Source organism: Eleginops maclovinus, chromosome 4, assembly GCF_036324505.1.
Source record: "Eleginops maclovinus isolate JMC-PN-2008 ecotype Puerto Natales chromosome 4, JC_Emac_rtc_rv5, whole genome shotgun sequence".
NCBI lineage: Eukaryota > Metazoa > Chordata > Actinopteri > Perciformes > Eleginopidae > Eleginops > Eleginops maclovinus.
This window is the reverse complement of record NC_086352.1, coordinates 12,709,075-12,732,768: the sequence shown is the minus strand read 5'-3', so window position 1 is coordinate 12,732,768 and position 23,694 is coordinate 12,709,075. Positions and strand designations below refer to the sequence as shown.

The 23,694-nt window shown below is 40.9% G+C and overlaps 1 protein-coding gene across 1 annotated transcript in view; it reads right to left on the bottom strand.

The window, feature by feature from the left end:
- Window positions 1–23,151, bottom strand: part of ush2a (Usher syndrome 2A (autosomal recessive, mild)) — a 181,106-nt gene extending 157,955 nt beyond the window's left edge. Inside the window, 5 exon segments of the mRNA XM_063880598.1 lie at window positions 649–784; window positions 16,852–17,020; window positions 21,931–22,149; window positions 22,289–22,503; window positions 22,825–23,151. Coding sequence (XP_063736668.1) covers window positions 649–784; window positions 16,852–17,020; window positions 21,931–22,149; window positions 22,289–22,503; window positions 22,825–23,079 — 994 coding nt within the window. The 5' untranslated portion in view covers window positions 23,080–23,151.
- Window positions 23,152–23,694: the final 543 nt, after the last annotated feature.

The window sequence follows — 23,694 nt, the reverse complement described above, 5'->3', positions numbered from 1 at the left end:
CACACACACACACACACACACACACACACACACACACACACACACACACACACACACACTCTCTCTCTCTCTCCCTGGAGCCAATCACTTGCATTGATCATGACCACTGATGTGATCTTCAGCTGATCAGATGCTACCTGCCGTGAACTAGGGATCAATGCCTGATAAACGAGAAGAAAAACACTCGTTTATCACTCAGGAGATGAACGGATATAATTTTTCTCTCAATTTCTCTCCTATTGACTCTGAGATGGCTCCCAGGCACCACCAATCAATCACAGATGTGTAGTTGAAGGGGGATAAAGGCTGGGAGGAGAATAAAATTGGAGTAGTCATTGACACCATATTTAGATATACAGACAAGATAAACAAAGAGGTCATTTTTCTTCTTTTGGAGAAAAACAGCGCCTCCTTTGAAGGAGGGATGTACTGTAGATGGGACTGATTCCAAAATGTGGTCCATTACTATCGTTTTCTGCTGCCGTTTTAAACATTTTTAAACATTGACAATTTATTGTAATTTGCGGGCTGGCAGCAACTGGAATTGACACTGAGGAATCTGAAAAAGTCAAGCAACCTGGAATCTGGATCTAATACATCTCTACAACAATTGCTGTCACAAAACAACAACAGAACCATCAGCTTTACCATTGGAGCTGAGTCCCACCCACATGGCACCATCCTCACTGATATCAGAGAGCCTGGCGTTAAGAGGCTGTGTGTCAAACGGGGTCCCATCCTCCTCGAGCCCATCCAGGAATAGACTCACATGTCTGTTATGAATCTGAAAATCAGTCAGTAAGACAAATTAGAAAGAGAAGAAAAAGAAAGTTAAAAAGGTGTCCTTAAATCATGAACACTAGCTCAACAAAAATCTAAATCAAACACAACAAACAATAAATCATTTTGTCTCCAATTTTAGAAAAGTAAGATCCTTTGATTAATCAGAAAAAGCCCTTGCAGTGATAAAGGGTGATGTTTTCTTTCTGAAAAAACACAATCATTTTTGTATAAAAGCATCAAAGTAGAACTGTATTCCAGGTTTCAGAGGGAAATAGTACAAAGATGATCAATTAAAACGTTTATATTCACACAAAGCATCATTGAATTCCATTAATTATTGTTTTTGAGCACCGCTGTGGAACCTAAAACCATGTAAGTGAGTTAGTTGCCTGAGGGGCAGATGCAGCAGTAGAGGCCCAGCAGCAGGTTACTGCTGTACTGCTGCTCTGTGTGTGCATATGCGCATCTAACTACAAAAGTATATGCACATTCATATCCATGCATGTGTTTGTGTGTGTGTGACCATGTGTGTGTGAATTATACATACAGCTAATCTTCCAGCTCATTTCCCCAGTAGCAGAAAGAGCCTCAGGCTAAACTGCCTCAGCCGCAAATTAGCTTTCTGTTTGACCAAAAATCTCCTCTTCACTCTTTTCCTCTCTCCATTCCCGATCTGCTGCATGAATATTAAAAACTGCACGGCAGACAACATCGTCAAAGTGGGAGCAGCTTCCTTTCACATCAAACCCAGGAAAAAAGAAAGATACCACCATAAGAGGGGCTCCCCCCCCCCCCCAAAAAAAAAAAACTTTAATGTGCCCTGTGCTGCTCTCTCCCTTCAGCCCATCTGCAAATCCTGTGTTTGGGAAACACACTGTGGGACCACTGATAAACGTGGCTCTCCCTGTCTTACTAGAGTCTCCCTCTCCTTCTTCATCTGTCTGGTCTCTCTTCTGCTCTGGTCCTCCCTGCTTTGTCCTTACTCTGCCATACGAGGTCATTTCATTCCTTTCAATTTTTTCAGGTTTTTTTTCGCTTGCTTATTTTTTATAACCATCTTTACTTTCTCCTCCCTCTCAGTCGACGACTTCCCCCTCTCATCTCCCTCCCTGTCTCTTTCCCTCATGTTTATCTTGCCCTGTCGCTCTCACTTGTTGTCAGCTCTTTAGGGAAGTTGAAAAGGTGTGAGGAGGGAAGTAAGTCCAAGTCAAAAAACGCCTTTAGGGGATGAAGGCAGGCCCAGACAAGTGTCTGCCTCTCAGAGGATAGTTAAGACGCCCAGACAGACACTTTCATGATGGCTGATTGAAGACTAGCAAGCGCATAAGAGCAGAAGAGAGCGCAGGAGAGAATAAGAGTGAAAAAAAAGAAAGTGACAGGAGGGAGAAAAAGAAAAGTCAGGCAGCGGGTGTAAGAGAGGGAGCTAGAAGAAGGGCCCTCTTTAGGAATCTCTAAGCCAGAGCTGTGTGGCTCTTGGGGAGATGTGAGGCAGTTGTCAGGCCTGATGTAAATGAATCCTGAAGCGCTTCATCCTCCTTAGCCGCCACGCGCCCTTTTGAAACGCAGCCAACTCCCCTTTGTTAGCTTTCACAAACACTTTCCCTCTGTTTCCCTTTGCACGTCCATCTGTATTTTTACCTCCTCCTTCCTTCTACTTCTCTTTGTCTCTTTTAGCCAGTGTAACTTCTGAGTTCTTTGAGATTAGGAGGAAAAAAGGAAAAGGAGTTGGAGAATCCTTTAGTGTTAACTAGTCGCATTTGGACTCTGTCCACTAAATCCAGAGGAAAGGAAATGACTACTTTAAACTTTACCTATCGTCTACCTTTACTACTGAGGATATGATTTTGTGAGGACTTTGAACTAAAGCTTTTTTTATACTTACATTACTGCATATATTGTTAAGATATACAGTGGGGAGAACAAGTGTTTGATACACTGCCGATTTTGCAGGTTTTCCCACTTACAAAGCATGTAGAGGTAATTTGTATCATAGGTACTCTTCAACTATGAGTGACGGAATCTAAAACAAAATCCAGAAAATCACATTGTACGATTTTTAAATAATTAATTTGCATTTTATTGCATGACATAAGTATTTGATCACCTACCAACCAGTAAGAATTCCGGCTCTCACAGACCTGTTAGTACTTCTTTAAGAAGCCCTCCTGTTCTCCACTCATTACTTGTATTAACTGCACCTGTTTGAACTTGTTACCTGTATAAAAGAGACCTGTCCACACACTCAATCCAACCTCTCCACAATGGCTAAGACCAGAGAGCTGCGTAAGGACATCAGGGATAAAATTGTATACCTGCACAAGGCTGGGATGGGCTACAGGACAATAGTCAAGCAGCTCGGTGAGAAGGCAACAACTGTTGGCGCAATTATTAGAAAATGGAAGAAGTTCAAGATGACGGTCAATCTCCCTCGGTCTGGGGCTCCACGCAAGATCTCACCTCGTGGGGCAGCAATGATCATGAGGAAGGTGAGGGATTAGCCCAGAACTACACGGCAGGACCTGGTTAATGACCTGAAGAGAGCTTGGACCACAGTCTCAAAGAAAACCTTTAGTAACACACTATGCCGTCATGGATTAAAATCCTGCAGCACACGCAAGGTCCCCCTGCTCAAGCCAGCGCATGTCCTGGCCCGTCTGAAGTTTGCCAATGACTATCTGGATGATCCAGAGGAGGAATGGGAGAATGTCATGTGGTCTGATGAGACAAAAATAGAGCTTTTTGGTCTAAACTCCACTCGCCGTGTTTGGAGGAAGAACAAGGATGAGTACAACCCCAAGGACACCATCCCAACCGTGAAGCATGGAGGTGGATCATCATTCTTTGGGGATGCTTTTCTGCAAAGGGAACAGGACGACTGCACCGCATTGAGGGGAGGATGGATGGGGCCATGTATCGCGAGATCTTGGCCAACAACCTCCTTCCCTCAGTAAGAGCATTGAAGATGGGTCGTCGCTGGGTCTTCCAGCATGAGAACGACCCAAAACACACAGCCAGGGCAACTAAGGAGTGGCTCCGTAAGAAGCATCTCAAGGTCCTGGAGTGGCCTAGCCAGTCTCCAGACCTGAACCCAATAGAAAATCTTTGGAGGGAGCTAAAAGTCCATATTGCCCAGTGACAGCCCCGAAACCTGAAGGATCTGGAGAAGATCTGTATGGAGGAGTGGGCCAAAATCCCTGCTAAAGTGTGTGCAAACCTGGTCAAGAACTACAGGAAACGTCTGCTCTCTGTAATTACAAACGAAATATTGATATTTGATTGATATAATATTAATATCTGTACCAAATATTAAGTTCTGTTTTTCTGGGGGGGGGGGTTTTCTGTTATGCAATACAATGCAAATGAATTACTTAAAAATCATACAATGTGATTTTCTGGATTTTTGTTTTAGATTCCATCACTCAGAGTTGAAGAGTACCTATGATAAAAAATTACAGACTTCTACATGCTTTGTAAGTGGGAAAACCTGCAAAATCGGCAGTGTATCAAATACTTGTTCTCCCCACTGTACTTAACTATAATAGAGTTGGCACAATTGTTATAATTTAATTTTGGGAATCAACACTATACAGTGAATTGTAGTGTATGGTATATTTTCAGTATAATGGTGTGCTGGTTTTACGTCACTTTATCAACATGTTATTGTACATGCTTAAACATTATCTTTTAATGTGCAAGTGCACCCATAACTCTGAAGCTCTCTATGTTCTTTCTATAGGTGATAATGCAGTACATGATCAATTCAAGAGTGACCACTTTGTCTACAGAATTGCTTATGTCACAGAATCACTGTAGCTAAACTGACAAATGATATGGGAAAATGTAATGTGTTGATGTAGTTAGTACTCCTTTTTTTTTAAAGAAGTTGTGGCTTTGCAGGAATGTTGTAGGAGACAACAGAGAGCAACCAGGCCAGGTGTGAATGGAGCCATGAATGGTGGCAGAGACCGCAGGTGGTGCAGGGGTTAGATTCAATATCCCAGATGGCCCAGGACTGAACCCTGCTGAACTCATCGGTCCCTAAATGTACAACTTCTATCTTGAAACTAAAGGTTTTTTACCCAACTATTGCAAAACGTACAATTACTCATATTTTTTGTATTTCTTCTTCTGAGTAAAGTGACATTATTATCCTTTCCTTATTAAACAATTTCCGTCAAAAGGCTCCTGTGCTCTCAGGGATTTTCAAGCACCCAATCCTGTGCACCACCCACCCCACTGGCAATGTTACCACCTAAGCTTCCCTAAAAGCCCAGGGAAACCCTGAGTGGAAAGCTTTTAGTGATCTGTAGACTGGCATTTTGACTAAAGCTCCTCTCGATTTTCACACTCGTGCCAAGCCTTGGCTCAGTACACAGTGTGGACAGCAGTGTTTCTTCTGAGCTCACTTTGTAGCTTTGGGACACAAAAGTAAGAGGTGGTAAAGAAAATATTAAGGAAATCAACCCAAGATTGCTTTGCTAGTCATACCAAAATATGCAATCAATAATAGATTACAAAATATAATTATACTTGTAAACATAGAACAAACATGCAACCGTGTGTATCATGCAGATTAAAATGTGTTGTGTTGTTAAAGGTCTCCTATTATGCTATATTTCAACACAATATTTTAGGGCAATACAAAACATGTCTGTGAAATGTTTTGCTCAAAATACCAAACAGATCACCCATTGTAGCATGCCTCATACCCCTCTATTTCAGCCCTGTTCCTGAAGTCTTGATTCTGTGACTGTCGCTTTAAACATGAGCTGAGCTGAAGCTGGCCACGCCCCCTTTGGAGCGTCGCGATCTCTCTGTCTGAAGAGAGAAGTTTTTAACTGAGAAACTCAGCTAAACGCTGCCGTGATTAAACGCCATATTATGTTCTAAACCACATCAAGCATTATTTCTGAAACACTTCTCAGTGTTTACCACTAGAACAGTGACATTATATGTATTATATAAACAACAACTCCAAGACCCTCCTGCAGACATCCTGCTGAATACACAGAGGTGCTGCAGAGGGGATTCAGCTCGCGTCTGTATATTAAGGATGATAGGTTGAGACTTGTCACGTGGGCGGAACGTTGCCAGGAATTCAATGTAAAGTCAGCCCACATTTCCGATATAACGTCATAACCGAAGCAAATCTGGATCAGCTCGTTTGTATCCCTGTTTTTAGAGATGCGGAGGAAAAGAGAGAGGGTTGTGTTTTCTGACACCGGGGACACATAATTATGTATAAAAGACATCAAAAAGTGCATTTTGAATAATAGGGGACCTTTAAAAGAAAAATATATTGTACATCACAGGCTACAATACTGCATTATGTGTAACTGAGAAATATTTTTGCAAAGGTAAAACGTGGAATAGTTTGCAAATATGAAGATTGTCAACAACTAACTTCCCGAGTTGGTATGGGGAGGAATCAGGTGTCTAAGGGCCGCAGCAACACTTCCTCATGACCCAGGTCCTTATTGTGAACTTGATCAAAAAGCTCAGTCCACACATAGGATAAGAATTACAGGCATTGATTTTGTTCTATAAAAATGGATGAGCTGTATATTAAAGTTGTATAAACTGTCAATAATTGGTATAAAGACTATAAAACTAACTGTCATACTGCAGTGGTAAACCAAACTAAAGCTTTTCAATCTATCATGGTCCAGGACACGTTAACAGACAACATTCCTCTGAATGATTCTCATATGCGAAACATGAGTTATCTAAACATCTGACATATTGCCATCTGTGTCAGACATTAAAGTAACATTTTCTACTTTAGTGAGCTATCACAGCTGCGAGTGACAGTTTGAGGTCACAGTATGAGAGGGACCTTAAGGAGGACTAATACTTAAAACCAATTAGAGATACATATTTTACTGCCGTCTGATTTGTTTATTAAGTGCTAAAGCAATGCTTAACGCCTTCTGCAGGAGCTTAATGTTCTCTATGAGTTTGAGTGTATGTGTGTGATGCAACACACCACCCATGTCTGACCTTTCTCACAGAGGATACTATTTCCCCCGGATCACATATTTGTCATCCACCTACTTTACCTTTTTCTGATCAGCCCTTACTGCTGTGCTTTAATAAGTGTATTTTTTAGTGACAGAATGAAACAAATTTTAAAAATGACATAACATCCTTACGGTTTACTGGCAATTCTCTCTTCTTCTTTATAGAGGAACATGCACAAAACAAACCAGTAAACAGAGTGAAGCAAATCCTTTAATTCAAACTAGCGGCAGATTTGTTTTACATTAACTTTTTGGGCTACACCAATAAAATAGACTTTACTTTCCATTATCTTCCGTCCATTTTTCCTTTAACACCCTAATCCAAAAACATAGATTCCCAGTTCCTGTTCTCCTTCTGCCTCTCTTTACATTTCCACCCTCTTTTCTTGAACCCTGCTCAACCATCTTTTGTTTTTTTTTAACAGACATTCCCCTCTCTTGTTGCTCCTCTCATGCTTGTCTGCTCTTCCTCACCTATCTCTTCCTCTCCTTTTAACCTCCTCTAATCCCCGACTCCCCGCCTCTGCACCACAGCATCCCGCCTCACCAAGCTCCCTCCACACAGCCACTCTCCTCCTGATGCGTTGCCCTGTGACTGACATGCCACTCACTGATAACACACCTCATTCCACAGACAGTGAAGCTGTCATTGGGGGAGAGTCAGCAAAAGAGTGAGAAGGGAAGGGAGAAAAGGAATAGTAAGAGAGACATTAGGGGTGGATGGAAGAAAAGGAGGATACACAGGAACGAGAGTGACATGGTGGGATATGTTTTAAAAAGATAATAAGAGCAAGATAGATATGATGTGGCAAGATGGTTTATTACATTATTTAGAAAGACAGGGAGGGATTCATTCAAATAAGGGAAAACTAAATATGATGGAAGGGAAGTAAGAATCAGCAAAATAAATGAAGCAGTGAATAGAAAAAGAACGGTTCAGACCTGATTATACTATTAACAAAAGTTACGACAGATTCTCTACCAATTAATAATTCACCAAGGTTAAAAGCAACAGACCCTTTTCATTTGTATTGTAATGACTTGCATTTTATTCAGTATACAATTTTTGTAGCCTTTTTTAATTGTTGTTCTATTCTTAATTTGGTTGGTCAGACTGATGGTAAGGCTATTAACTCCTCTGTGTACTGTATATTTTAATTTGATAACACATATACTGTATTGTTTATTACAACACATACCTCTTATTGTCATAATTAGCAAGGCCTGTCATGTAGAGAGTTGTATTTTACAAAGGAAGAGCTTTCATTTCTTTAACATTAAGACAGTTGTACGTAAAAGATTGCTGGATTTCCCCAGATAGGCCTGTCCTGCAAATGCAAACTAAAGTGTGTGAAATCGAAAAGTGTAATGTCACTTTCTGCATCCCCAGCTCTCCACTTTCACATCCCCCGGCCTATTGTCACCTTTCCCTCTCCTCTTCTCTCACTCCTGTTATCTCTCTTCTTGTTATTCACCCTCCCAGCCTCTCCCACCCTCCTTACTCCTCTCCCCCCTATATACTCACCCTAACCTACTATGAACTGTTAGCAGCTCTGATGTACAGCCAATATTCTCTCTATCATATTAACACGGCTGCAGTGTGTAAAGAAAGAGATAGGAAGAGGTGGACAGGAGGAAAGGGAATAAAAAAGAGAGGAAGAAAGAAAGAGGATGGAGAGGAGACACATTTGTTCTACTCATCTCAGCGCTAAAAGATACAATTACCTCTCACAGCATATTATCCATGTTTTATACCGGCCCAGGGCCCCATGCCTTTGCCTTGCTGCGCTCACCCCATGTAAGGCCCATATTTTAACACTAGCTATGACAGTTTATTTAAGAAAAGAAAATTGTCCCCAGGGAGATGGAGTGTGTGTGTGTGTGTGTGTGTGTGTGTGTGTGTGTGTGTGTGTGTGTGTGTGTGTGTGTGTGTGTGTGTGTGTGTGTGTGTGTGTGTGTGTGTAAAGAGAATGGGAGAGAAAGGGGGAAGGACAAAGAAGGTGGGGACGGAGAGACAATGAAAGGGGAGAGAATGAAAGATAGGTGAGGATGAAAGAGAGAGAGAAAGAAAGACAAAATCATCTTCAAGAAAAAAAGCAGAGACAAAATATAAAGACAAAAAAGAGAATGAGGGGACATTTATAGGGTGACACACCAACCTTTTAATAAAGACCATAAGTCTCTAAGACGTTTTCTTTCCGAGCAGAACAAAGACAAATCCCATTTGAAGAAACAGACATCCAAGCCTCTGAGTATACAGGGGAGGAGGAGCAGTATCACACTGAGGAGGGGGCCTTAGTAACCCTGAGATGCAGGTAGCAATACTATGTCAGGTTTTGGGTTTGGGGGATGTTGCTGTAAAAAGTTTCTGTCTATGGGCAGGTTCATGTTCAATCATTTAATTAAATATTCATTAAGAAACATTCTCTCTCCTAAAATGATACCTTAACTTTGCTGATCCTGAGTACCAATACCATTGTTCTAGATTCCTGTTAGCCGCTGGTAGGCTCCAGATACCAGATTAGTTTAATAATGGAGCCAACAGCTAATGGTTGCATTGATTCATGTTGTATTTTCATAATGTGTCCAAATAAAAAGTAATTGTACAGCAATATAAAATAGATTTTCTTTAGGGAATTATGACCCATTCAACATCACAACAAAAAAACATCATACAAGAGTGCATGATGAAGGACATGGGATTTATGGTTTTATTATAGGTTTTAAGTGTGGTATCGAATTGGGTTTCAAGAAAAGGGGAGTTTCTAAAGGTATTGGTATCAACGACTGCATTTCTGGTACGTGACTTCGCTGTGTAGAGTTCATTAGAGTATAAATAGAGATGTGTAGTGCATCCTGTTCAAACAGTTTGCACCCATGTATATAACAATGTGTCTGTAGAAATACAGTAAAAATGCAGTGTGTAAATAGAATAAAACCATAAAACAGAGAAGATGTATAAAGAGTGAAGAAGTAAGGCTCGGTTGGAGATTTAAATTTGGCTTTACCAGTCGGGTTCAGTCAGGTCTGGTCTTAAAGACACAGTACTGGCCGGGTTACAGTCTCAGTTTCAGGTCAGTGCAGAGAGGCAGGTTCATTAGCTTTATATTCACTGTTGAGCATCCTCTTTTTATAATATTCAGGTTCTTTTTATGTTTCTTTTGATCTTAATAGGGTTACTAACCTATGCCAAGCAACCTCTACTTTAGCGTGTATATTTCTAAAGAGGGCATAACATAACATATGCTCTTTGGTGGATCCAAAGCACCTTGCCGTACCCTTGCTGCATACATTTTTAGCTCTCATATCTCACAGCTCCAGTGGGAATGAAACCCCTAACCCTGGCCGTGTTAGTGCCTTGCTCTCACTATTAAGCTGGACCAGACTGCATGCTGGCATGAAACACTAATGTTATATAAATACAATAATTAATATCAAGACAGAAAATCTCGACCCCCACCGCGCGCACACACACACACACACACACACACACACACACACACACACACACACACACACACACACACACACACACACACACACACACACACACACACACACACACACACACACACACACACACACACACACACACACACACACCTTTCCGTCCCTCTCTCTCACTATGTAATTGATGCCAGTCTGTTGCCCTTTCGCCTCCTGTGCCAGCGGGCAGAGGGCTACCATAGAGGCGTCCACTTCACCCCTACAAAACAACCTTGCCTCACCTTCACACACACATGCACACAACCACAAACACACACACACAAAGACTTCTACTTTATTTAGTGCCCATACATGCAAGAAAACCACAAATGTAGAGCCTCCAGAAAGATGAACAAAATGTGCCTCTATGCTCAAACACATAGCATATGGACATGCACACACACATACACACACATTCACTTTGAGTCCGTGTCATAATCTGTCTCTGTCACTCCCGGTGGGACAGAGGGAAAAGGATTGGGATAACCGGTGTGGTGTGTGGGGCAATGTTAGCCCTTGACCAGAAATCAGGAGTTTCTTTAAATCATTTTGTGACTTTACATACAATCTATCTGCTCTTTATTCTTTTATTTTTTCTCTTACAGAAACTAACCATACCAGGTTGTTGCTTTGCATTTACTGTAAAAAATAAACCTTTTATTTAATAATTTAGTGAACCAGTTGTCAGCTACCCACCTGTATCTGGTAAAACAATGACAAATAAAGTAGTTTACTATGTATTCCTAATGGTATTTTAGAGTTTGACACTCCTTAAAATCATGTTGGTGACTCATCCTGTACTCTGGGATGGTTTTTTTTATTTTTATGGATGCATGAAATGCTTTTAATATGGAACAATCTTACCATTGGGATATATCACTTTAATCCCATGGACAAACCTGAATCACTATCATTCCTTTGCTACGTAAACTACTGATTTTGCTGACTAATACTTCATTTTCTTACTCAAACAAGTTTTTTTTATGTTAAACCTGCACTGTTTATGTCTGTGATTACTCAATTTACTGTGCAGCCTGGATAATACACACAATCTACTTCAAATACTGCTGTTACAAGAACCTACTTTGTGTCCAACTTAATTGGATTTTTTAATCACACGTTAAATTTCTGACATTTTTAATCCATATTTTGCAAACATATGAAGTGGAAATAATGAAAAAGAAAGCAGAGCCAGCAGTAGAGGCAGACCGAGGACAGAGAACCCGAGAGCCGAAGAAGGAGAGAGACAGCCAAAATCAGTCTAAAACAGAGCGGAGCGATAGGAAATGTGCACACGCACCAATGCAAGAGAGAAAGACAAAGATAGCAAGACTGTGGGGTATCGGATCACTCGGTGCATATTAGTCGCCTTCTGCAAAGACCAGACCAGTCCATATACAGACATGGAAACAGGCAAGAGAGTCTTCCAGTGTAATTGTGCATGAAAACATTCATTAAGCTTATTATGGCATTCAGGAGAAGTTTTAGCAGCCGGACTGTCTAAGGGGAGAGTAGTGAAGCAGATGAGCTGTCAGGGTCTAGAGAACAAATTGTAGATTAGATAGGAACAACTCCCTCCAATAAATATATAGATGGATGTGTGTGTGTCTTTTTAATCTTGACTTGACCTTAACTCACTATGACACTCAGACGCTAACCCACTTATCCTCTTTTTCCATCGTTTTTTTTTTAACACATTTGGGTCTCCTTTCTCTTCTCTGTCTTAGCAACAGGTAAGAGCCCTCAGAAAGAATCAACCCGTCGTTTCTGTGTATGTGCATGTGGTGCTGTGTGGAGGCGGTACGTACATCACCGGTGTGTTCATGTGTTAAATGGCAAGAGAAAGAAAAAGAACGCCTGTACGTGTGCGAGTGTTAAACATTCATGCTACCGTGTTGGGTCGTGATGGGACCGGTGTGACTGGCTGTCCCTGCCACTGCCTCATCCGATTAATGCTGATTTGCTCAGGCACTAACAGACGGACCCCTCTGGGGGTCCTTCAGGCACACAGTCAATCACCAGTACTCCAAAAGATAGTACTCCAAAGCTATTTAAATCGCAAACTCCCTTACTTTCCTCTTCTTTCAATCTTTTACTTATTCTTTTTGCATCATCACTTGCATGCAAAGCGTCATTGGCTGATGCTTCAATTCAAAGAGACGAACAATAAGTGCAATGAAACAGGAGGATAAGAATGCAAAACAGCAAGAATCTTGCAAGTTTAATTGCTTCTAAAAAGCCAAAATATGCTCCTCCCACTCCCCCTAATTTACACTCTTAATGCAGCCTCCCATTTGCTCTGGCCTAAGATAGAACAAAAAGACGGCAGGCAGCAGATCATTTTCCCTACCCAACCACTCAGTTCAAGTTGTCAAATGCCTCATGTTGTCGTCATGCAATCACAGTAAGAGAGGCTCTTCAGATGAATAAAAAAACCCACAAGAGAACAATTTATGTTAATTACATCGACATCATCAGACACAGTAACACGAATACCCATATCTCCAGGAGAAGAGGAATTGTCTTACACACAAGAAGACCTACCAAGAAATAGGTTCTGCAGAAACGTACAGCAAAGAGGTTCCCACAGTAAACTGACTTGGTAACCATCACTTAACAACACTGAGCCACCTCCCTCACTGCCCATCTCCCTTCCTCTCTTAGTCCCCCCCACCCCCAGGCTACCTTTTCCTCTGCTATTCTCGACATCGTTACCATAATCAGATAAGACAACTACCTAGGGAGCACCAGCATCCCTACAGCACCTTGCTCCTGGCACCATGTGTGTACATGAGTGCGCGTGTGTGTGTGTGTCAGTGTGTGAGAAATGCTCCTGGCACTTGGAAACCCGTATTCGTTTTGACTGTCTTTTTTGGCGTTTTGATCTTTTCAAACCGACAGATGAGTGGTGTGTGTGCTCAGTGTGTGTGTGTGTGTGTGTGTGTGTGCGTGCGTGCATGCGTGCGTGTGTGTTGTATGAGTGCAGGAAAGGTTTCTAAATTACCCAGCTCCTTCATAGGGTAATGTCTGTATTGTGGCTGACAAGTCTGCTACAAATTACCGCTGAACTGTGAGTGTGTATCTGTGTGTATTAGTGAGAGAGCGAGAAGATAAGTGCGTGTGCATGCACAAATATGGAAGTATGCGAATAGTGTTTGAGTTGTCAAGGATGATTATGGTATTCTTCTAAATGGTCAAAACAGATCACATCACCATACCATTAAATGGAAGAACCGAGCGATTCAAAAGAATGCACCCACACACACACACACACACACACACACACACACACACACACATTAAGATTCAAAACAACTCCAAGCAACAATGCAACATACGTATAGAAAAATGCCTCAAAGCCACATATATACAAAAAACTGATACCTAAAGGGCATACATGCATATACACACATAGTCATTAGCAAATGAGCCATGAGCAACACTACATTTAGCTGACAACACACTGGACTGCCAAATGATTGCACCAGGCACCAGCGCCAGTCAGCCAGATGGTAAACTAAACTGTCAAGTTGGATTTTCTGGCTGGTCACAATTCTTTTAAGTTCTGGTCAACATGTATAGTTTCCTAATTTCTGGCCTAGCCCTTGAATAGGACTTACATAGACATTTCTTTATCTACCTCCATTTGGCACCTCTGGATAAGAAAAAGATTATGTTTTTCCTAAATAAAAACATGTATTTCTATCTGTTAGTCAGCTCCCTGTTTACCCAATACATTTCTAGTTTTTATTAGTAAATTTGTTAAATGTTGTGTTTTGTTGTAGTTTGACATTTTGGGAAATGTGCCTCTATTATTTATTGACATTTTTGAGACAAAAAAGATACCAATCTCATCACTGTTTTGACTTTTGATTTAACACATTTAATTTCTGCAAAACAATCTTTTTTTTTTCTTTTTTTTTCACGTTTTAAGACATGGATTAACTTTGAGAATGCGTGATATAAAATGACATCAATAGGGATATATAATGTCATTAAAGTTTGACATTTTAATGTGTGTCAAGGCACAAAAAGCTCAAGAGAGGGGCAGTAAAATAGGGTAACAAAATGTAATGTGGAAATTCTTTAAAGCCTGTTAAAATGCATGCCAGGTCGAATAAAAACTGGGCCCCAAGTGATCCTGGTAAAAAGTATACAAACAAACAACTTAAGTAACACACACAGTGATGAGGCTCATCATGGTGACCGTGTTTTCTCCCCAAGTACCCCGATTGTCAAGTGGAGTAAACTGTTAATTGATGATACCACTTCACAAGTTTCCATTTCGGAAAAATCAGAGCTTATGAGAGCAATTTTTTGGTCGGCATTTCTAATTTCTGATTGCTTACAACATTTGTAGTAGATGTTCCATAATTGGTGACGGAAAAAATATTGAGTACACAGTCAGTTTCAAAATAAACCACAGAAAATAAACACAGGCCAAAATACAGTGGTATGCAAAAGTTTGGGCACCCCTCTGAGATTTCATGACAATTTGCTTTTCCTTTATAATAGAAGATCACAGCAACAACATTTGTTTTCCTACAAAGATGTAGACGTTTTAGTGTTTTCCAGACCAAAATTCTTAGGGTAGCATTACATAGTTTTATTATAATAAAATAAAATGCAAAAAATGGGATGTGCAAAAGTTTGGGCACCCTTATAAATAGCATTCATTTCAACACCTGTACGGATTTATAGCTGACAGGTTGCTGCACAAAATTGCTTTGATTAGCTCATTAGACCTTCAATTACAAAGACAGGTGGAACCAATCATGAAAAAGGCTATTTAACATAGGTAATAGCTGGCTGTGCCTGGCCTAGGTTCTTTCTTAGGGAGTGGCAAGATGGGGACCTCAAAACAACTCTCCACTGACCTGAAAGCTAAGATAATCCAACATTATAAATTAGGAGAAGGGTACAAAAAATTATCTGACAGGTTTAAACTGTCTGTCTCCACAGTCAGAAACGTAGTTGTGAAATGGAAGGCCACAGGAACAGTCCGTGTGAAGGAAAGATGTGGTAGGCCGACAAAAATAGGGGAAAGGCACAGGCGAAGGATGGTGAAAATGGTCACAGAGAAGCCACAGACCACCTCCAGAGAACTACAACAACATCTGGCTGCTGATGGTGTAGTTGTTCACCGTTCCACAATCCAGCGTACTTTGCACCAGGAAGAGCTCATTGGAAGGGTGATGTGCAAAAAGCCTTTCCTGAGTGTTAATCACAAGAAGAGTCGCATGAGGTATGCAAAAGCACATCTGGACAAGCCAGAAGCATTTTGGAACAAAATACTGTGGTCAGATGAGACCAAGATTGAGTTATTTGGTCATAACATGAACAGGTATGCATGGCGAAAAAAACACACTGCATTCAATGAAAAGAACTTGTTGCCCACTGTAAAATTTGGTGGAGGATCTATCATGTTATGGGGCTGTGTGGCTAGCACAGGTACTGGAAAACTTGTTAAAGTTGAGGGCCACATGAATTCCTTACAGTACCAGGAGATTCTTGACAAGAATGTTCTAGAGTCAGTCACAAAGTTGAAGCTACGCCGGGGTTGGATTTTTCAGCAGGACAATGATCCTAAGCACCGATCAAAATCCACCAAGGAATTCATGCAGAAGCACAGGTACAATGTTCTGGAATGGCCATCCCAGTCCCCAGACCTTAACATCATTGAAAATGTATGGATTTATTTGAAGAAGGCTGTCCATGCACGGAGGCCAAGAAACCTGACTGAACTGGAGACGTTTTGTGTGGAAGAATGGGCCAAAATACCACCTGCCAGGCTTAAGGGACTTGTCTGTGGCTACAGGAGGCGTCTACAGGCCGTTATTGCAGCAAAAGGAGGCAATACTAAATATTAATGGAATTATTTCTTAGGGGTGCCCAAATTTATGCACATGCCTATTTTTGTTTGAATGCACATAAACATGTTTCTGTTTGACCAATAAAAGTTATTTCACTACTGAGATGTTTCTGTTACCATAAGGTATAACATATGTTAAAATGAAGTTGCTGCTTCAAAAGCTCAGCAAGTGACAAACTGATGCAGTGGTTTTCCTAAGGGGTGCCCAAACTTTTGCATACCACTGTAGATTCAATGCCACTGGTTTTTAAGTTGTTTTACCATAAAAGACATAGATGTTGTTATAATTGAAAGTGTGAGGCCTGCTCCATCTGCGTGTGTGTGTCTGATGTTGTGTGTGCCCCTGGCCCCAGCAGCTGTGCCAAAGCAGATGTTTGCCAGTGTAATTACCACAAGCTTGCAGAGAGGAAGAGAACAAAATGGACGGAGAATGAAAGAGAAACACAGACAAAGAAGAAAATTCAGATAAATGTCCGTGATGTGAAGAGCATTCAGCTTTCACAACGCTTGTGAAACAATTAAAGGCAAACCTGATGGTTCTTCTAAGGTGGATTAATTGACAAATTCCCCTTTAGATGCAAAACAGCTCATGATCCCACGCCTCTAGTATTGACAGACCACGGCATGTTCAACAGAGCAGTTGTCTCTTAAGCCCCCATAGGGATCTTGAAAACCCTTAAGATGAGTTACCTGTAGAACAAGGTGTGTCCATCTGTCTGGTGTAATCCTCCCCTCTGTTCTGAAGCTGACGGTGAGAGGAGTCTGACTGCTGGACTGGCCATACCGCAGGGTGACCGCCTGCTCCGACACTGTCACAGAAAAAAACAACCGCTCCCTTGAGCTCTTCTCCAGCAGCATCCTGAATGAGACAAAAAACACACAGACATATTAAGCAGCACAATTATTTCAACAGTTATAGACAGTCCATTGAAATTTCTGTCAGTGATTAAGTGTTCTAACTAAATTCAAAAAGGTAAAGATAGTGAAAAGTGGACTCTAAAACTCATGGAGTTCCCGTCACACAGTCTCTCATTCTGACATTTACACATGGAATATCAATATTTTACATGACTGCTAGGTTTGAGCTGCTACACTGGGTGCAGACACAGACACACACCCTCCACGTGTCATATTAACCACCATCGCTGACATTTTATGGGAAATCATGACTTTTATGAACCAAGAGCCACATACCCTATAAATCAAGGATAAATGTATGCATGGGGAAAAAAAGACACCATATGTATGTATGTCTGCACATGCAAGAGAGTGTGAGTATGTGCCTGTAGGTAGGGATAAAGAGATAGAAAGAAAGACCATCGGTGCAAACAGTCAGTGTTTGCATAGTGAAAGTGAATACAAGTTGATGACTTGCCAGAAAAACTGATATACTGGACTAAATTCAAGATTCAAAGATTCAAAAGGTTTATAACAACTACAGTGTACTCATGTAATGTATGAAAAACAGCAGTTCCTCAACAGTGCAATTACAAGACATAAAAAAAAACGTTTTTGGCCAAGAGTTTTTGAGCTTTGATATTCACATAAAACTCAGATTCAACTAAGCATTGGTGTCTTTATTTATTAAGCTGCAGATTGGTGTTATTAATCATGACACTTTGTTCTAACATTTGGTGTATACATTTTCGGAAATAGCGATTTATATATAGGCCACAAAGCCCATGTAGACATACAGTGGGGCAAAAAAGTATTTAGTCAGCCACCAATTGTGCAAGTTCTCCCATTTAAAAAGATGAGAGATGCCTGTAATTTTCATCATAGGTACACTTCAACTATGAGAGACAGAATGTGGGAAACAATCCAGAAAATCACATTGTAGGATTTTTAATGAATTAATTGGTAAATTCCTCGGTAAAATAAGTATTTGGTCACCTACAAACAAGCAAGATTTCTGGCTCTCACAGACCTGTAACTTCTTCTTTAAGAGGCTCCTCTGTCCTCCACTCGTTACCTGTATTAATGGCACTTTTTTGAACTCGTTATCAGTATAAAAGACACCTGTCCACAACCTCAAACAGTCATACTCCAAACTCCACTATGGCCAAGACCAAAGAGCTGTCAAAGGAGACCAGAGACTAGATTGTAGACCTGCACCAGGCTGGGAAAACTGAATCTGCAATAGGTAAGCAGCTTGGTGTGAAGAAATCAACTGTGGGAGCAATTATTAGAAAATGGAAGACATACAAGACCACTGCTAATCTCCCTCGATCTGGGGCTCCACACAAGATCTCACCCCGTGGGGTCAAAATGATCACAAGAACGGTGAGCAAAAATCCCAGAACCACACGGGGGGACCTAGTGAATGACCTGCAGAGAGCTGGGACCAAAGTAACAGAGGCTACCATCAGTAACACACTACGCCGCCAGGGACCTAAATCCTGCAGTTCCAGACGTGTCCCCCTGCTTAAGCCAGTACATGTCCAGGCCCATATGAAGTTTGCTAGAGGGCATTTGGATGATCCAGAAGTGGATTGGGAGAATGTCATATGGTCAGATGAAACCAAAATAGAACTTTTTGGTAAAAACTCAACCCGTCGTGTTTGGAGGAGAAAGAATGCAGAGTTGCTTCCAAAGAACACCATACCTACTGTGAAGCATGGGGGTGGAAACATCATGCTTTGGGGCTGTTTTTCTGCAAAGGGACCAGGACGACTGATCCGTGTAAAGGAAAGAATGAATGGGGCCATGTATCGTGAGATTTTGAGTGAAAACTTCATTCCATCAGCAAGGGCACTGAAGATGAAGCGTGGCTGGGTCTTTCAGCATGACAATGATCTCAAACACACTGCCAGGGCAACGAAGGAGCGGCTTCGTAAGAAGCATTTCAGGGTCCTGGAGTGGCCTAGCCAGTCTCCAGATCTCAACCCCTTGGAAAATCTTTGGAGGGAGTTGAAAGTCTGTGTTGCCCAGCGACAGCCCCAAAACATCACTGCTTTAGAGGAGATCTGCATGGAGGAATGGGCCAAAATACCAGCAACAGTGTGTGGAAACCTTGTGAAGACTTACAGAAAACGTTTGACCTCTGTCATTGCCAACAAAGGGTATATAACAAAGTATTGAGATGAACTTTTGTTATTGACCAAATACTTATTTTCCACAATCATTTGAAATAAATTCATTAAAAATCCTACAATGTGATTTCCTGGATTTCTTTTTCTCATTCTGTCTCTCATAGTTGAGGTATACCTATGATAAAAATTACAGGCCTCTCTCATCTTTTTAAATGGAAGAACTTGCACAATTGGTGGCTGACTAAATACCTTTTTGCCCCACTGTACCTAAAGTTCCACAAACCCATTGATTGCTTTTTTCCACCAGAGAAAACAGCAAAACAGATATTTTAGAAGGTTGAACCAGCAAACTTTTGGCATCTTTGCTTGAAAAATGTAAGCTCACCTGATCTATTGTAAAAAGTTGTAAGCAGAAAAATGAGTCATTATGTTGCCGGGGCAATTTAATGTGATAGTGTTATCAAATAAACTAGGATAAATATGACATGTACTACATGTTCTCAATACAGGAAAGTCAACTGCATGTAATCAAAAGTGTCACAAATCTTGATTCAAAATGAGAACCCTCAAAAAATAAAAGTCTAACCTTATGAAAGTGTCGACATGGTGAAGTAAAAACTATATTTCTAAGAACAGGTGGCTCGCTCTGTTCATTGTTCAGATGAGGGGAGGGATGTGAAATCACAGAGAGAGGGAGAGACAAAGAGAGAGGGGTGAGGAGAGATGGACAGAGGTGAGGATAGAGACCTCCTTTCATCTGGCTTCTTTGATGGCAGCCATGAACGTCTCTACAACAAAAGACTGATGGCCAACGACAGCTACAGAAAGAGAGAGGGAGAGTGCAAGGGGGGGGAGATATTCCTCCATTCAGATGCATTCAGGTGCATAAAGGTGTCATGTTCAGCAAACCAAGACAACAAGACCAGTCTGTCATCTGAATCCCTGCAGACAAGTTCACAAACAAAATCCCAGCATGAATTTAAAAGGAGAGATTTATCTCTGTCTGAATCTCCGTCTCAGAGTCAAATTCAACTGAAGGCAGCATTTCAAGTGAACATCCAGAGACTTATTAGAACACACGGCAGACCTGTTTAGTGTTGCTTTAGGTCTCTTTCTCATAACTGTCACTACTGCAAAGCTTTCAGTCACGTTCATCTTTGCAGCACATCATGGAGTTTGTGAACGCTGCTTCTCGTGAAAGTTCAACAAAACCAAAACAGCTTAATTGAAATATTTGTTTGGCTTTATTTTCTTACAGAGCAATATCATGTTTGATTGTATTATCAGAATGTCTTATTACATCAGCGTTTTTCTACAAAAGTCATCTGCCAACAGGCTGTTTCTACACACAAGTACTACTGCAATTAATTAACATGCAGTAGATGAAATCAAAAAGTATTAAAGCAATCTGAATCAATTTTGATCCTTTTAATTTAGAAGTGTCCATTTTGAGTCTACCACTGGACTCCTATAACATTATTAAAGTACCCTTTGGCTACATTTCACAAACAAATAGTGAACCAGGAAATATAAACCAAGACGTCATGTATATTTAGCCTATTTACGGTTTCATGACAAAGCATCTCAAGTTGATCTACTTTAAATGTAAGTGTGGCTGTGTGCTGGAGGTGGATATGAGCTTGCCAAGTAAAGCCAACTGATCCCTTTTTGTGCGTGCAGTGCTTTGTGTATGTGTGCGTTTGTGTGTGACTGCAAGCTGATCTGAGTGTGTGTAACTCTGCACCATCCGAGTCCTACCTGCAACATACCAGCACACTTTCATCCCCTGTCTCTCACACACAACATGTCTAAGTAGGACATGACAGATAGTGGTTAGCCAGCATCTCCTGATACTGACCTGACCTGATTGCTCCTTGTTTTGAGATCAATATCACGGGACTTTCACTTCAAGGCACTTCCCAAGTTTGAAAGCCATATTAGAGGATATATCAGCAGGAAGCTAGATTTTACCAGTAGAAGGATACGTTTGAGTTCTTCAATATGGTGCAAGTGTTATTATTTAACTTTCTTAATGTTCAGTCACTAATGTTTCAAGGATTTGAATATTTATACTGAATCCTCATACCAATAACAACTTAAAATGACTGAATCTGACCCATGTATTTTTTATTCTCTCTATTTTATCTTTTCTTTACTTTATCTTCACCCATGAAGTACAATTTCTACAAGAACTATAACTTACTGATGAACTTACTGATTGAAAGACTGTATGTTTCTATTGAGGCAATGGGAGATAATGGTTTCTTAACATACTCTAACAAACATGATGCTACTGTTTGTGTAGCTCTTTGTGGCTTTGCAAAATCAAACTGCAAATCCAGACTTTTTCAAAAAGATTTCCAAAGAAGACTATTGGTTTTCTATACTACTTATCCGTAGCTAATATGGAATTTCACAACATATTTGAATGAATCACATGTCTTGTTGAGTAAAACTAGGTAGCGTTCATCCAAATCTTGTTGTAATTTACTGCTTTTAAATTGTGTCTTATCTTATTTGCACACATTTAGGGAAAAAGCACATTTATTTCTGCTTGTTTTGAGTTTGCTGCACTGTGAGAAAAAGGATCTACATCTTTTGTATTGCAAATAATAATTGTATGTACTTTAACATTACAATTCTAATGTATGGATGATCAAATACAGTACAGTATATCCAACTGCGCAAACAAAACAGATAATGGTAATTTCTTAAAAATGACAAACAATAAACTCACATCTCTGCAGAAGAGCTTGGTTTAATCCACAATGCCAGGGTGAGAGAACCCAAAGCTCCTAGTTTCTGTGAGGGGGGAGACACCAGACATCCATCCTGGACTGGCCAAAACAGCACAGAACTGGATCCACCAGGAAGCCCCTCTGAACTGTTAGTGGTTCTGGTCTCCGTCTCTGTTCCAGGTCGAGTGTCATTACTGTCTTCAGTTACACAGGAACCCCTGATAGAAAAATAAATAAATTAGTAAAATATTATTTCTCTAAAAAGAACCACTTGTTTTGTATTTATTTTGCATTAACTGAAAGGTCAGAGGTCATTTTAAACACCTAATAGAATGACCATGAATTTGATCTAGCTACCTGTGTGCGGGCAGTAGCAGTGGGGCATAGGGAGGTGTGGAGGATCTATAAGGACAGTCCTGGACACAAAAGGCTTGATAACATGTCGTCAGCTCAGGCTGGGAGGACGGCGACTGACAGTAGCTGCTCCGCTCTGGAACTCCACAGGTGGAGCGGGACGGAGAGGTGGACACGGGTTTAAAGGCAGCAATGTTCTCCATACGTGGGAAATGTCCCTAAGAATAAAGAAAACATGTGTATCATTCCATCCAAGCTAAGTCCTTTTTATGTACAGTATTTGTGAAGGCATCAACTTTAGAAATGGCCAGCAATTAAAGGCATTTCAGCAATTAAGAGAATCAACAAGAAGCCTATGGACTATGATTAAATGATATAGCATAACATATCTTACAGCTAAATCTCTTCCCATCACGTATACTGTACAAAATGCTATGGAAAAGGCCTATCTGATAGTCATCAAATAAAAATACAGAGTATGTTGAGAATTATTATTCCAGTTGTTGATTATAAATTTCAATTGGCTCTTGAAAGCTTACCTGTGATGAGGCAGGGTTTGGACACAGGCTGAAGAGGAGCAGAGTAACCCAGAGGAAGATATTATAACATCTTATCCTTTTCATGATGTTTTTCCCTCTTTCTGTGATGTTTTTCAGGTAAAATGGCCAAGAAAAACCAAGCCACGTCTTCTTTTCCCCCAACCTTTTTTCCACTTGCTTGATTTCAGTTTTTCTGGCTAACAGAACCTGAGAAATACCTGACGCATAAATCCAGTTTTTGTCTTTTCCTTCCATGTATTTTCCTCCAACTTCCTTGATGCATTTGTTCCTCTTAAAGTCAAACGGCTCCTCTTTCCTTCTTCTCTCCATCCTCACTCGGCTGACTCCTCTGCACCATGTTTGTCTCTTCCTTTTTGCCTTCTCTCCCTCCACTCCTCCCTTGTTGTCCCTCTGATCCATCCATCTCTGGCCTTTGACCCCACAATATTCTGGAGTGGGGTTCTCCAAGGGGTCCAGCATAGTCCGAGGTTCTCCAATCTTGGAGAGGGTTTCTGGAACATTCCCCAGGGCAGAGGGATGTTCAAGAACTTGGATTTTTTTCAGAAACCTTCCAGCAGCGCTTGAATAAGTGATGACTGTCATGGTTTCATGGTTGCAGGGTTACAGGGACATTTTTTTGCAGGCCAGTGCCCCTAGGGTGAGGCCACCAAGCTTAGCTCTGTTACACTGTCTCTGTCCCTCGCTCACACACACCCACACCCCACACACAAACCACAACCAAAGCCTTCACATGATAGGTAGGATTTCACAATCTAGAGAGGGAATGGAGAGAAGGAGAGAAGGAAAGAGAGACGTGGTCAGACCAAAATCCAACATGAGACAAATCTGAGGAGAGTGAAATGCCATGCA